The sequence below is a fragment of the Balaenoptera musculus genome, chromosome X, assembly GCF_009873245.2.
Source record: "Balaenoptera musculus isolate JJ_BM4_2016_0621 chromosome X, mBalMus1.pri.v3, whole genome shotgun sequence".
NCBI classification, from domain to species: Eukaryota; Metazoa; Chordata; class Mammalia; order Artiodactyla; family Balaenopteridae; genus Balaenoptera; species Balaenoptera musculus.
Genome location: NC_045806.1, coordinates 64,612,849 through 64,629,424, shown reverse-complemented (window position 1 = coordinate 64,629,424; position 16,576 = coordinate 64,612,849). Strand labels below are relative to the sequence as shown.

Genomic DNA, 16,576 nt, shown 5'->3' with positions numbered 1-16,576 from the left:
TGAGGGCGTCTATTCCCCACCCAGACAGGACGGGGTTAAAGGAGCAGCTGCTTCGGGGGCTCTGGCTCACCTAGGCTGCGGGGAGGGAGGGGTGCAGAGGAGGCGGGGCGAGCCTGCGGCGTCAGAGGCCGGCGTGACGTCGCAGCAGCCTGAGTTGCGCCGTGTGTTCTCCCGGGGAACTTGTCCCCGGATCACGGGACCCTGGCAGTGGCGGGCTGCACAGGCTCCCGGGAGGGGCGGTGTGGAGAGTGACCTGTGCTCGCACACAGGCTTTTTGGAGGCGGCAGCAGCAGCCCCAGCGTCTCATGCCCGTCTCTGGGGTCCGCGCTGATCGCCGCGGCTCGCGCCCTTCTCTGGAGTTCGTTTAGGCAGCGCTCTGAATCCCCTCTCTTTGCGCACAGCGAAACAAAGAGGCAAGAAAAAGTCTCTTGCCTCTTCGGCAGCTGCAGACCTTTTCCCGGTCTCCCTCCTGGCCAGCTGTGGTGCGCCAACCCCTTCAGGCTGTGTTCACGCCGCCAGCCCCAGTCCTCTCCCTGCGATCCGACCGAAGCCGAGCCTCAGCTCCCAGCCCCGCCCGCCCCGGCGGGGGAGCAGACAAGCCTCTCGGGCTGGTGGGCGCTGCTCGGTGCCGAGCCTCTGTGCGGGAGTCTCTCCGTTTTTTCCTCTGCGCCCCTGTTGCTATGGGGTCTGCGCTGATAGCCGCGGCTCGCGCCCTTCTCTGGAGTTCGTTTAGGCGGCGCTCTGAATCCCCTCTCCTCGCGCACCAGGAAACAAAGAGGGAAGAAAAAGTCTCTTGCCTCTTCGGCAGCTGCAGACTTTTTCCCGGACTCCCTCCCGGCTAGCCGTGGTGCGCTAACCCCTTCAGGCTGTGTTCACGCCGCCAACCCCAGTCCTCTCCCTGCGATCCGACCGAAGCCCGAGCCTCAGCTCCCAGCCCCCGCCCGCCCCGGCGGGGGAGCAGACAAGCCTCTCGGGCTGGTGAGTGCTGGTCGGCACCGCTCCTCCGTGCGGGAACCTCTCCGCTTTGCCCTCCGCACCCCTGTGGCTGCGCTCTCCTCTGTGGCTCCGAAGCTTCCCCCCTCTGCCACCCGCAGTCTCTGCCCGCGAAGGGGCTTCCTAGTGCGTGGAAACCTTTCCTCCTTCACAGCTCCCTCCCACTGGTGCAGGTGCCGTCCCTATTCTTTTGTCTCTGTTATTTCTTTTTTCTTTTGCCCTACCCAAGCACGGGGGGGAGTTTCTTGCCTTTTGGGAGGTCTGACTTTTTCTGCCAGCGTTCAGTGGGTGTTCTGTAGGAGCAGTTCCACGTGTAGATGTATTTCTACTGTATCTGTGGGAAGGAAGGTGATCTCCGTGTCTTACTATTCCGCCATCTTCTCTCCTCCCCAGGCCATTAAGTCTTAAACCCAGTTTGAGTCCTGCAAACTGAGCAATATGTGCAAAACGTCCAAGGAGTTCAAAAGATGGCAACATTTCATTGTTGCAGATGGTTATTTGTTGTTTAAAAAAGTAAATAATTAACACCCTTTCTGGCACAGCTATTAGAAATAGGGTATCTGTTAGGCTATTTATTTTAGGCTCTTCATGTTTGAGGGGAATGACTTGACTGTAATATTATCTGTGCTACAGAAGTCTTGTTATATCAGTATTCTCTGGTATTTTACTTAGTTCAAGAGAACATTATAGTAAATAATTAAAAATATTTTTTTCAAAGATAAGGATTACAACTGGGTGATACTAAAGTTTTATGCTTTATCTTCAAAGGTAGAGTAATAGGTTGAAATAAGGTTCTTGAAGACACCTGGAAAATAGAGTTGATGAATATTATTCTAGTGTCGAAACTAATGCTTAATTAGAAAGAACTTAATTAGTTATCAGCTCTTTAGTTCACTGATGTATCTCTCATTAGTGAATTAAAACCTAGGTTAATAAATCAGGTTTGCAATATTTGAGAACAGGGCCGGAGGGTAGGTGGTATACTATTTTGCTTTGTTAGTATCCTAATAGAGCCCATATACCAACAAGGAGTTAGTAAGAAGGATGATTTTTAAGTATTATAGGAGAGACTAAGGCATGTGTAAGAAGACTCCATTTTATTAATATGAGGCTAAGAACTTGTTTCTGTTTGTACCAAAGACGAAATAAGAAGATTGGGCTTGAAAATAGAGCAAGGGAGGTCTTGTAAAACGAATATTGCCGTATCACAGCCTTACTGACTCTCAGTGGAAATCAAGTTCAGAAGACAACTTTTTTATAAGATTTAGAATAGGATTTCTCAAACTTGACACTGTTGACATTTTGGGCTAATAATCCTAGGGGCTGTCCTATGTATGTAGGATGTTTAGTAGTGTCCCTGGCATCTACCCACAAGTAATATCACCCCTCCCCCCAGGTGTGACAGCCAAAAATGTCTCCATACATTGACAAATGTTCCTTGAGTGTAGGGAGCCAAAATCGAGTGATTATTTCTGTCAATAATGGGTGGTGACTGGAGCAGTAGAAATAAGTAGAACCATTGATGTCGAAATACCCATCCTTATAGATGTTTAAGTATAGCAAAATTCTGTTTTAGTATAGCAAAATTTTAGTATACCATATCTTTACCTTTTAAATAACAGTTTGTCTCTAGAATCTCCTAATGATGAAGTTACTGTATTCACTGTAGTGTTTTCAAACTGGAGTTGGCATACACTCGTCTAGAGACAGGCAGAAAGAGTAGTTTGTATCCTACAGGAGTAGTTATAATGGAGATTAAAATCGTGGACTTGGAAGGAGACAAACCTGGATTTGAATCCTATCTGTCACTAGAGTGATCTTGGGCAAGCATACTTAACTTTTCTAAACTTCAGTTATATGGGTAGATGCAAGTAATGATTTCTAGCAAGGGTAGCTCAGGATCTAAACACTGAACTTGAAGTTAGCTCAAATGTTAGATATGGATATTGATCCTGAGGCTACATATGTCTAGCCTGTTTTATCTTTTTTTGGCACATTAATTTTCTTTACAGTAGAAGACATATAGTAATCTCCAGTAAATTCAGTACATTGGATAACCAGTGTTTTGGTCTTTCTTTTTGTTCAGATGACCAGATCATTATCCTATATTTTATTCACTTTTCTATCATAAGATTATCATCCACATGGGGTTGCCACTAGGGCTCAACAAAAACTCTTTAAAATTAGTAATTAATTTATCCTAAGGTGGACATTCAGAATATGTATTTTTTTAATTAATTCATTTATTTATTTTTGACTGCATTGGGTCTTTGTGCTGTGCACGGGCTTTCTGTAGTTGTGGCGTGGGGGGGGGGGCTACTCTTCATTGCAGTGCGAGGGCTTCTCATTGCGGTGGCTTCTCTTGTTGTGGAGCGCCGGCTCTGGGCATGTGGGCTCTAGAGCGCAGGCTCAGTAGTTGTGTCACACGGGCTTAGTTGCTCCGCTGCATGTGGGATATTCCAGGACCAGGGATCAAACCCATGTCCCCTGCACTGGCAGGCGGATTCTTAACCACTGCACCACCAGGGAAGTCCCCAGACTATTTTTAAGTTCTATTTGCATCTATAAAATTGAACCGGTAGTATGTTTATTTAAATTAAGGTAAAATGCTAGGTAGAATATTCAAATTTGCAATAAGCATGTTTTTGTAATTTTTGTTTTGTTATTTATAATAACAATTATAAGCTTGTTATAATTAGATAAGGAGCAAAATGCTTATATTAACATTCATTTATGTTAATTATTTTAAAATTGTAGCCTTGATCTCAGTATGGAACTACCACAAGGTCAAACAGGTTCTTTTGGCACAAGTGTTACTTCCATGGAACAGGTAGAAGTTGGATTTTATCTTGATTTGTATGAACTTGATGAATGAATTAAATATATGTGTATTTATATTTATATATAAGCAAATATATTCTCCTTTTATCTATTATAAAAAGTATTTTTCTACTATAGTATGACATCATCGTAAATAAGCAAAGTGTAATTAGCCTTTAACTCCTTAATGATGGACATTGCATGCATATTTCATTTAGCGATTGAATTTGTTCCCCTTCATAGCCTTCTGCTCTATTAAGTTCTCCATTTATTTTGAAATGTTTAAGAAAAGTAAATTCTTAATATTTTTGTGTGAATTTTTGAGACAAGATTTTAAATCTTATTTGAATATGAGCTTTTTAAAATATTAGTGATTTATATTTGTCACAGCCCTGTGACTTTTAATCTTTGCTTTCTCCAGGATGAACTATCACAGAGACTTGCTCGTCTACGTGATCAAGTGTAACTTAAAGAACTGGCGCTTTTGTTTACTTCACTGGCTTCTGAAATATTTTATGTGTATGTATAGATAAGTTTCACTCCAATTACACTAAGAATGCCATACATTACAGAATGCTTAACACTATTTGTATATAATGCTTTCTTTTACCTTGCTGTACTTTCCAGTACTTTAATTCCAGAGAGTTTCCACCTTGACAGATTTTACAGTTTTGTATATTATGTTGAAAAGTGCGAGAGACGGTTTTTTGTAGGTGTTTTAGGCTGAGCTAGCATTAACTTGTTGTATATGAAATATCTTCCTCAAAAATTACATTAAAAAATCTAGGACCAAAGTACTACAGAATAAAGTACTTTATACAGAATAAAATATAGAATAAAAGTTTTGATTTTTTTTTAACTCAAGGTAGTTTTAAATCTCTGTCTACATTCACATGTGATGCATAAAAATAAAAGCAGGGAAAATATGTTTACTTAATATGTTTACATAACCAAAAACACCTCATTTAGCGTCATACAATGGACAATGCTACTTTTTGTGTTTTATGTTTGTTTGTTTTTGCTATTCAAGCAGAAATTCAGTTGACTTTTAATCTGTATTCATCAACTTTTAAATTTAGATTACTATGAGAATCTTTACCTAGTAATTTAATGACTATTAATTGAATTCCTTAAATAAAAAATTTTTTCATTGATAAAAAATCTGCAAAATTAAATCAAAGAAATTAAGGTTTGCTCATTAAATATTTTTCTCTTTGGTAAGTATCACTGTTAAGACTCTCTGAGAAATTCAACGTTTCATACTTTCAAATGAAAGTGAAACATATTTTAATGATTCCCCAATTTGCACTCAACCCTTGTTAGGTTGTATTTTAAAAGGAGATTAATTTGCATGGCCTTAATATCATTTACATTTCTCACAGAATTGTTGATTGGTTTTCAAAAATCTTGGCCTGTGTTTTTAAACCAACCAACAAAAAATAACAAAACGAAATTGAACCAACTCAAGTTACAACTATTGTTGATCCTTGAACAACGTAGAGGTTATGGGTTTCAAGCCCCCTTTGCAGTTGAAAATCTGTGTATAACTTTATAGTTGGCCCTCTGTATCTGTGGTTCCACATTCGCAGATTCAACAAAACACAGGTTGTGTAGTACTATAGTATTTATTGAAAAAAATCTGTGTATAAATGGACCCACACAATTCAAACCTGTGTTGTTCAGGGGTCAACTGTACTATAAGTCCTGGTTGAATGTGTTCATTCTTTTATCTTAAACAACTCTCATAACTGGAGGAAATGAAGTGGAAAATAAATAAATTGGAATCAAATGTTTTGCCTAGCTAAGCAAATAACTTCCAGCCTAATGGAGGTTGGGAACATAACATACAGGGTGGGCAGAAAACTCATAAGATTGTAAAGAAGACTAGACTCTGGAAGGCCAGGATTCTTGGGAGAAAGTATTTGATGACCAGCTGTACTACTTGCCATCTCCCCAGGAATATCTATATTTTACCCAACTAAAATGAACAAATTAACATGTGCCTGCACTTTTCTGATGTAGCAGTCTCAGATGTGGAGAAGTGACCAAGTTACATTTTAGAAAGTGTACTACTAATCTAGGTTAAGTAGGTAAGGTGTTTTTCCTTACTTAATGTATGATTGATCCATGAAAGAATGCCAATATTTCATGAAATTCTATTAAGAGCACATCTGAAAAAAAAAAAAAAGAGCACATCTGTTTAGGTAATCTTCGTTCAAAGTGCAATTATGGAGGCTCTTTTTTTTCAATTTTTTAATTTAATTTTATTTACTTTTTTATACAGCAGGTTCTTATTAGTTATCCATTTTATACATATTAGTGTATATATGTCAATCCCAATCTCCCAATTCATCACACTGCCACCCCCACCCCCCGCCGCTTTCCCCCCTTCGTGTCCATACGTTTGTTCTCTACATCTGTGTCTCTATTTCTGCCCTGCAAACCGGTTCATCTGTACCATTTTTCTAGGTTCCACATATACGCGTTAATATACGATATTTGTTTTTTCTCTTTCTGACTTACTTCACTCTGTATGACAGTCTCTAGATCCATCCATGTCTCTACAAATGACCCAGTTTTGTTCTTTTTTATGGCTGAGTAATATTCCATTGTATATATGTACCACATCTTCTTTATCCATTCGTCTGTTGATGGGCATTTAGGTTGCTTCCATGACCTGCCTATTGTAAATAGTGCTGCAATGAACATTGGGGTGCATGTGTCTTTTTGAATTATGGTTTTCTCTGGGTATATGCCCAGTCGTGGGATTGCTGGGTCATATGGTAATTCTATTTTTAGTTTTTTAAGGAACCTCCATACTGTTCTCCATAGTGGCTCTATCAATTTACATTCCCACCAACAGTGCAAGAGGGTTCCCTTTTCTCCACACCCTCTCAAGCATTTGTTGTTTGTAGATTTTCTGATGATGCCCATTCTAACTGGTGTGAGGTGATACCTCACTGTAGTTTTGATTTGCATTTCTCTAATAATTAGTGATGTTGAGCAGCTTTTCATGTGCTTCTTGGCCATCTGTATGTCTTCTTTGGAGAAATGTCTATTTAGGTCTTCTGCCCAGTTTTGGATTGGGTTGTTTGTTTTTTTTTAATATTGAGCTGCATGAGCTGTTTATATATTTTGGAGATTAATCCTTTTTCTGTCGATTCGTTTTTTTGCTAAGTACTCACCATTCATATATGATGTTTCCTATTGTAAAAGAGAGCATGTATAAATGAAGATTATTTTCACTGGTTAATGAAATGAGAAATTACTCTTTTGCTATGTTTGGGTTAAACCTATTTAACTTTCTTGGTAATTCATAATTTGACTATATGATGTGACTTCAATGTGGTAATCTTCCATTTTGTTTATCATTGATGCTTTGTCTTTTCTACTTAAAGGGTAAGTTTATTTATTTACATTTGGAACATCCCAGAGAAGCATAGAAGAGATTATTACAGACTAAACTATCTATGAAATAGAGTTTTCTTATTTTCCACTGGTGGGAATTGTAGCTTTTTTTTGTTTGTTTTGACTTGAATGCAAATTGTTAAATTGCAAATATGGCTTACTTACATCTAGAAATATAAATGACTCTGATCTAAAGATAACTGCTCATAGTTTTATTTAACAGCTGAATCAGATTTGTCTTTTAAAACTATTCTCTGATAGACACAAAGTTTTGCTTTTGGATTCATCTATTATCTTATAATAAATTTTTCTTTCTTACAGTTTGTTCTTAGACCAACAGCCCCACAACCTGTGAACTCTTTCTTACCTTGTTAGTACAAATTATATTTCTACCTTGATAAGTGACTCAGTCATTGAAAAGTAACACATCAAACTATACTATCATGAAAAGTAGACATCACAGCACCTTTCATTTACCTTCAGTTTTAGTCCCCTATCAATCTACTTTTCTCCAGATTTTTTTCCTCAGTATTTGATTATATCATTTGGTAAAATGTATAAGGTTAAAAGCTCAGAAACATTTTGCTGCACCTTCACCCTTTAGACGATGTAGCTATTATTTAAAGCAATCTTAAAAAGGACCCCTGACAAAAATTATATCCCTGCTCCTATATGTCTCAATGCCTAAAATTTTCCGCTTTCTTGTGTAAGCATTGTGGGCTGGATTATTTTACCTGCTAATTTATTACCAATCATTGCTATAAAGAAACAAATAGGAGAACAGGTAAATTATGATGAGAGATGAGTTTGCTTTACAATTTAGAAAGTTATGGGAAAGGAACATCTGGATGGGCTATCTGAAGAGAGTCTTAAGGGTACTAGTTATCTATAAAGAAAATAAGAACAAAATGATTGATAGGTTGCCAAAGAGAAACCTAGCCTAATTTTTGGTGGATTTGCTCAAGTTAGTAAATAACTGTTAGTAAATAACTGTTCCAAGAGAGTCTTAAATTGGCTCTAGTGTAGACTATAGAGGAAAAAGCCCCAGATCTGATCTACAGTGATTGATTTGGATTTCTAGCTCTAGCTCTGATACCGACTTCTAACTTAGATAATTCTCTTACCCCTTTCTGGGCCTTATATTCCCTTTCTACAAATCTTTTAGAGTACATTGGTTGCATAAACTGAAGTGAGTTGCTGTAGTACAGTAAATTACCTCCATTCTTTTCTGTTTTCTACTATTCACCCAAAAGATTGCTAAATGCAGTATTAAGATGTTATGAGTCTTAGAGTCTTTTGTCTCAGGAGAGCTAGAGAACATCTAATCCACCCTATAACTCATTTTACAGAAGAGGAGACCAGAGAGGTTCAGATCTACCACATTTGTTGGGCATCTACTATGTGTTAGGAATGGTTCTGGGTACTTTGATATATTGTGGTTTATTTAATCCTCAAAATCCTGTGAGCAGTTGGATGATTGTTATCCCAATTTTTAGAGAACAGGAAATAGGCTGATAGTTGAAGTAGATGGTGAAGAGTCATACAGCAACTGAGAAACAGAGCTTGGATTTTATTACTGATATGTCTCACTTCAAATTCAGTGCTCATAGCACTGTACTATACTGAATTCTAACTGGAATTACAAGAGAAGTCTTGTTATACCTCATCCACATTCTATTCCCAGTATATAATTTTCTGATTTTATTGCTGAGACATTGAAAGCAACTAATCAAATTCTTGACTAGAGGGTAGTTCATCCTGAGACAAACAGGTGTTCTAGGTGAAGATTGGTTCTTTCTTCTCCTATTTCTTTCTTCTCCAGTTTGAGCTATCAGAAAAATATTATTTTATTTCAGTTTTGAAATCAGAGCCGTTTTTCCATAAGTTAACAAATGGAATCAATTTGTTGCAAAGTTAACTAAGTTGTATTCATACTCAAGCTTTTCATTTTCCACACTGGAAAATGCTCCCAAGCAAAAAGATATATTGGTAAAAGTCATTTGACTAAAATTACAAGAATAAAATCTATCCAGCCTACTGCCTACTGATGATACTGTCTATATTCTTGTCAGTATACTACTTCTCTACTGTACTAGCAGGTACAAAGTTCTTGAAAGTGCCTCACTACAAATAAATGACTGTTGTGCTTGTGGTGCTTAATAATTTATATATTAACCACTAACTCATGAGTTATTTCATCTGCCAGACAGGTAAAAGCCTTCCAGCCTTCAGTTAGAAAAGTCCAAATAGAATGTTAAAGGAAAATTTATACCTAGTAAAATAAATTATTCTGTTTAATGTTTGTTCTCTAACTTAGGGAAGGAAAAAAATGTCTTCATTCAATGTCTTGCTTGGTCATTAAAATAAAGTTGGGTTCCATGTTCCAAGTGAAGGTTCATAAAATGACGCTGTGTCCATTTCTTAGAAAATTTACTCAAACTTGATCATGCCAGAGCTTGACATGTTTAGCTTTTCCTTTATCAAAATGACATGAAATCATTGACAGGAAAAAGATTAAAACTTTTGGAAAACATCACACAGTGATTTTATGTTACTTCTATAAAGGGATTTGGGTTTGAAGTAACAATAATAATTATATAGAATCTTGATAATTTCTTCTTTAGATTCAATCAAACAAAGTCTAAGAGCCATTCTGGGGTTAAATGAAAGATGATGGAGGATACTTTTCCAGGTAATGAGAAGAAAAGAAAGATTTCCAATTACCAAAATCTGTAGAGATTTCCCAGCTCATTATGCGTTTTTGAGGCCCTCCAGGTGGAATTGCCTATTTACAGAAGAAAGAAAATCGAAAGCTAAATTCATTATTCCCATTCATGTTACACCCATTGTAAGCTTCATAAAGAAGAGGCATTACTTAGCTCGGGTGAAGATAGCAACACCATTCCACTTGTAAAGGACTTGAAATTATCTTGCTTTTTTTTTAACATCTTTATTGGTGTATAATTGCTTTACAACTGTGTGTTAGTTTCTGCTTTATAACAAAGGGAATCAGCTATACATATACATATATCCCCATATCCCCTCCCTCTTGCTTCCTTTTAACTGACCAAGAAGGCCTGGACCCTATGGAAGAACCTTCCTGTTGCTATGAATCTCCAAGTAGAACCATATCTGAGACACCCCAATTCTTCTGACGTTCTGTGTGGGATTATAGAGTGAGAAAGTGGTTCAAAATGGCAACACTCATTGAAGTAGGAAATTTTCACATTAAATAACTATTTTTTCAGCACTTACTATGCACAAGGCCCAAACTTGTCTTTACTTATACTGCCCAGATGGATGTTCGATGATTCAAAATATTTAGAGGTTTTGTTTTTGAGGGGAGGGAAATGATAACCAACATATATTAAGTACCAGGTATATAACTATTACTATTTTACCTGTTACTTCATTTAATCCTCTCAACAACCTCATGAGGTGAATATAATCCCATTTTACAGATAAAAATTCAGGCCTTGTCCAAAGTAATGATGATAGTAATTAACACTTTTTGAACATCTGCTATATGCCAAGCACTATTCTAAATGTTCTGCATGTACTAACTCTTTTAATTATCACTTCCATTTTACAGATGAAGAAATTAGTAAGTGGAAGGGCTGAAATTCACACCAAAATATTTAAGTTCTTTTAGTTTGCAAGGAACATAGATAAGCTTAGATCATGTCTGCTAAAGAGGATTTATTATAAAAATATGTAGAGAAATACAGAGGTCAGTACACCATTTTGATGACCATACAACCAGGCCTCACAGGTAACTGGAACCTTTACATATTCAAGATACAACAGTAGATCTAGCAGTCTAATAAGAGAGATGGATTATCAATACCTCTACTAAAAGTTCCCCTCAGAAACTATTATGTTTCTCCTGCCCCTAATGTTAGAGCATTTGGTGATCACCATTATCAGCTTACTCTACCTGTTTCTATGGCTTCAATCAGCACCCATAATTGCCATAACCAATCTTTTTCTGTTTTCCATGTCCCTAATCCTCCTTCCTCACTACCAAATTCAAGAGAGGATCTGATGGACTCAGCCAGTTACCATCTCTCTAGGCCCCCTACTGGGCAAAGTTTTCATGCCAATTGACAAGCCCTTTATATGCTGCTGAATGGGATGGTCACCAAAGGATAAGGAAGCCCTCAGAAGGATACAGTGAGAATGGGAAACACTTTAAATACCCTGTCCTGTACACTGACCCTTAATCCCATATATGCTTATACCATGTCACTTTTTTTTAAATTATGGTGTACTAACATTTTTATGTCACTAGGTCCTTACACCTTTTCCATTATCTTGATAGTAGAGTACTCAATCTCAAGTCAAGCCCAGAAGGCATAAATTTGTCTCCAGTTTCCTGGCTTTCCTTTTAACACCCATCACCCTACTTTCAGCACCCTCCCTCTCATCATGTGTCAGAGACCTTTGCTTTCCTGAGAAGGAATTAACATGTTGAGCACTTACTATGTACCAGGAATGTCACAAATATCTCATAATTCTCACAACAGTCCCATAAAGTGAGATGTTAATCCCCATTTTACAACAGACTGGGCCTGAGGCTCAGACAGGTAAAGTGACTTAGTCGGAGTCTCAGAGCTAGGGTGAGAGAGCCCAGATTTAATCCCACATCTGAATCCAAAGTCCATTGTGTTTACACTCTGCCAAACTGTCTCTGAAAAAGAGGCATCAGCCAAACTCACTCATGGAGACTTTGGGAAGTCTCCTGCAAGAGAATTTGGATTCTAGGTAATAATAACATCTACCATTTTTTTTAATTAATTATTTTATTTTTGGCTGCATTGGGTCCCCGTTTTTTTTTTTTTTTGTGCGAGGGCTTTCTCGACTTGCGGCGTGCGGGGGCCACTCCTCATCGCGGTGCGCGGGCCTCTCAGTGTCGCGGCCTCTCCCGTTGCGGAGCACAGGCTCCAGACGCACAGGCTCAGCAGTCGTGGCTCACGGGCCCAGCCGCTCCGCTGCACGTGGGATCCTCCCAGACCAGGGCCCGAACCCGTGTGCCCTGCATTGGCAGGCAGAGTCTCAACCACTGCGCCACCAGGGAAGCCCCAACATCTACCATTTTAAAAAACATTTTCCATGTGCCAAGCACTTAATAATATTATCTCTATAATCATCACAACAACCCTTAGAGGAAGGTACCATTCTTTACCCGTTTTTAAGATGAGGAAACTGAACTTTAGAGAAATTAAGCAACTTGCCTAGGATGAAGAGTTAGTAAATAGCTGAGTCCCAACTGGAAACTTGGCTCTTAATCACTGCTTTCCATTTTAAGGCCTTAGGAAGAGGGCAATGCTTAACACAAGCACTGCTTAACACAAGCGCTGCCAGTAGAATCTGGGGCATGATTGAAGGCTTACAAGAAGATATTTTTCAGTGGGAGATTATAATGCATCTATTTATAAGGCTATCCCTGTCTGAAGCATCCCTATTCTTGCTTATGTGGAGATAAAAATTTTAGAAACAGGTTCTCTGTTACCCACTTGACCAACCTCATTCCCTAAATTAAGCCCCAGTGCAACAATGGAACTACTCTTGATGCCCACCTTATGCAGAGATGATCGTCTCTTCTTTGCAGCCCTTTGCTTTTTCACCTGGAACAAGTTGTGCTGGATAACCATGGAAGCTGAGTCTGACCAGCTAGGAGTCACTGCTTTTCTGAGGATGGCAGGATGTTAGGGCCTTTGAGGTTGAACACACAGTTTCATTGTGTTAAGCCTCTGCATGAACAGTCTCTACTCATTTAATTCAGTACTGGGACATGGTGGCAGAGGGCTGTAGATACCAGGGCAAATACAACAAGGCTCTCCTATAAATTAACTGCTTCTTTTACCCAGTGGATGATTCAAAGAGAAGTGATCCTGGATCATTTCAAGGCCTTGGAATATTTGCTATTGATTGAGCAATCATTTCATACTTACTGCCTGGAGCTTTGAGCCAGTGTGGACCACTGTTTCACTGTCCTGGAGTGTCTTTAGAACTTGTGAATCTTCCGCTGAAAGCAACTCACTGGGAGGGGGCAGCAGTGAGCCTCTCAGGATTCTCCACGTGGCCTCCCTCCAGAGTACAGACCTCTACAAAGGGTCACTGTTTCTTCTCTGGCCCTCGGGCTACCCCTACTGGACAGGAGAGGAGGCTACAGTGGCAGCCTTCTTCATCTTGGGCTTCTTTCCTCCCTATGAATACCCAGAAAACCATGCTATCTATGAATGTCTGGGCCTCCTCCTCATGGAACAGATGGGGACATTGAGACCTAGAGAAGGACATGCCTGGAAAATATGCTATATCCACATCAAATTAGTGGGCTTTCTTGGCTCTAAGATATGAGGAATGATAATTTTTTTAAAATTAATTTGCATCAATACACTTTTAAATTAATTCAGTATAACTTTTCTAGAGTGAAAAATTTACTAACATTCAACCTATTGTTTTCTGGCCCCTCCAAATTAGTTGATATCTTATTTGTTAAAACTCATATGGCAAGGATTTATTATTATTTATTATTATTATTTTCAACATCATAATCATTATTCAAAAACTTTAATTTCTCTAACACCTACTAATTTACAGGATGCTTTCACATGTGCCACGAAAGATTCATTTTCACAACCCTAAAAGAAGAAAGCAGGGCAGGATATTATTAACTTTGTTTCATAGAAGAGTATCTGGAGGCAAAGATATTGAGTGATCTCTCCATGTCAAACCCAACTACCTGTGGTCCTAAGCCTCTAGGATTCTCCCCACTTTCTTTTCTCTTTAGAGAATATTGGCCCCTATTGCCCAAATACCACCTAGCAAACAAATTATCTTACCTGCTCCCAAGGATGGAGAGAATATATGAGAAAAGTTTCAAAGTCCCCCACCCCCAGCATGTCACACACATATTGAAAACAAAACAGGGACGTCCCTGGCAGTCCAGTGGTTAAGAGGTCACCTTCCAATGCAGGGGATGTGAGTTCGATCCCTGGTTGGGGAGCTAAAATCCCACATACCTCACAGCCAAAAAACCAAAATATAAAACAGAAGCAGTATTGTAACAAATTCAATGAAGACTTTAAAAATGGTCCACATCAAAAAAAAAATCTTTAAAAAAAACAAAAACAAATCAAACAAATGAAACTCTGCCATCAGTCACAATGCCTCGCTTTCCACTATTTGATGCATTCCTTTGAGCTGCTTCTTTTCATACAAATTCCTTGAAATAAATATCCCATTAAGCAGTATCAGCCATTCACAAACTCATTTTGAATTTCTGTATCTAAATTCAGCATAGCCAGATATTAGAGAAATAGAAATTAAGTCAAAAATAGATATTGACTTGGGTGAGGTTTAACATGGATAATGCCCGCTGCTCAGAAATAGAGTGTTGGAGAATTAGGAAGCCAGGACTGGGTAGTCACTAAAAGGAGAGGTGGGAAGAGTATGCTGCAGACAAGCTTTGCCAAATTCCCCACTGGTCTCAGAGTGTGTCATCTCTCACAGAAATGAGGACCTCAGTAGCTGTCAAGACTGGGGCACAAATTTGCCATCTTTGGTCTATTTGTCATAACCTCCTCAGTCATACTGGAAAACATAATTTCTCTGACACTTTTCAGTGGGAAATAGTCAGATCCCAACCATCTTGATGTGTTTTACAAGCCTTAACATACTTTCAGACATGAATTTAATCCTTCTATAAATGTGTGCCATTTTAACAGCATGGTTTCCAAATTAAAGGGGAATGTGAAGGAATGGAAAGGGCAGCTCTCATTAAATAGTGCTAATCTGATCTGATCTGTCCATTGCTTTGGAAAACAGCAGAGAAGCTGACAAAAACTCACCTTAAAATTATGGAATCTAGAAAAATGGTACAGATGAACCTGTTTGCAAGGCAGAAATAGAGACACAGACGTAGAGAACAAACATATGTACACCAAGGGGGGAAAGTGGGGGTGGGATGAATTGGGAGATTGGGATTGACATACATACACTAATATGTATAAAATATATAACTAATGATAATGTGCTGTATAGCACAGGTAACTCTACTCAGTGCTCTGTGGTGACCTAAATGGGAAAGAAATCCAGAAAGGAGGGGATATATGTATACATATAGCTGATTCACTTTGCTGTACAGCAGAAAGTAACACAACACTGTAAAACAACTATACCCCAAAGTAAAAAAAAATAAAATTAAAATTTTAAAAATGAAACAGAATAGTCAGCTTCCTACAAGGATGTCTCCTGCCCCAGAATATGTCCCTACTGTCAACTGAAGTATCTTAAGTTCCACCATAATAATATCCTTGGGGTGTATTAAAGCATCAATACTCTTTTGAAGGGGAAACTTAAACTGTTACAGCTCAAACAGTGATTTTAAAAGTGCAATACTCAAACCAGCAGCAGCAGCATCTCCTGGGAACTTGTTACAAAAACAAATTATTGGTCCCACCCTAGACCTAAAGAATCGGTGGGGAGAGGCAATCTGTGTTTTAACAAGCTTACAGGTGATTCTGATGCATGCTAAAGTTTGAGAACCATTTCCTTAGTAGGATTTAGTTTGTCAGATAGTCTTTATCCTGCATAGTAGCTTATTATTATAGCTGTTTTTCTTTTATAGTAGTAAACGTGCCAGATAGTGACCCATTACAAGGCATATCTCATTTAATTCTCAGAATAAACCCACAAAGTATTATTTTTTCCTCTATTTTTAAGATGAAGAAACTATGTTAGTGAGATTAAATTGTTAGCCCAAGCTACTAAATGATGGAGTCTATAGTATATCTCAGGTCTTCTAACTCTAGATCTGTGATTTTCAATCATGGCTCTACATTAGTATCATTTGGGAGCTTATAGAAATCCCAGAGTCAAGGTCAAACTCCAGACCAGTTACTTCAGAATTCCTGGAGGTTGGACACTTGGGTAATTTTCAAAAGCTTTCAATGATTTCAATGTGCAGCCAAGACTCAACATTTGTTCTGAACCCTGACTACACATTAGAATCAACTGCAAAGCTTAAAAATTGAAACTAAATTTCACCAATTTAATGTAGTATTTAAGGAGTCCCACCTAGGACTTCCCTGGTGGCACAGTTGTTAAGAATCCGCCTGCCAATGCAGGGGACACGGGTTCGAGCCCTGGTCTGGGAAGGTCCCACATGCTGCAGAGCAAATAAGCCCGTGTGTCACAACTACTGAAGCCTGCGTGCCTAGAGCCCGTGCTCCGCAACAAGAGAAGCCACCACAATGAGAAGCCTGTGCACTGCAACGAAGAGTAGCACCCTTTCTCCACAACTAGAAAAAGCCCACATGCAGCAACAAAGACCCAACACAGCCAATAAATA

General features: G+C 38.8%; 1 protein-coding gene across 1 annotated transcript in view; it reads left to right on the top strand.

The window, feature by feature from the left end:
* Positions 1–4,887, top strand: part of LOC118888704 (charged multivesicular body protein 1b-2) — a 41,864-nt gene extending 36,977 nt beyond the window's left edge. The window contains exons 7-8 of the mRNA XM_036840075.1: positions 3,751–3,823; positions 4,235–4,887. Coding sequence (XP_036695970.1) covers positions 3,751–3,823; positions 4,235–4,279 — 118 coding nt within the window. The 3' untranslated portion in view covers positions 4,280–4,887. The remainder of the gene's footprint in view (positions 1–3,750; positions 3,824–4,234) is intronic.
* The last annotated feature ends 11,689 nt before the right edge of the window (positions 4,888–16,576 follow it).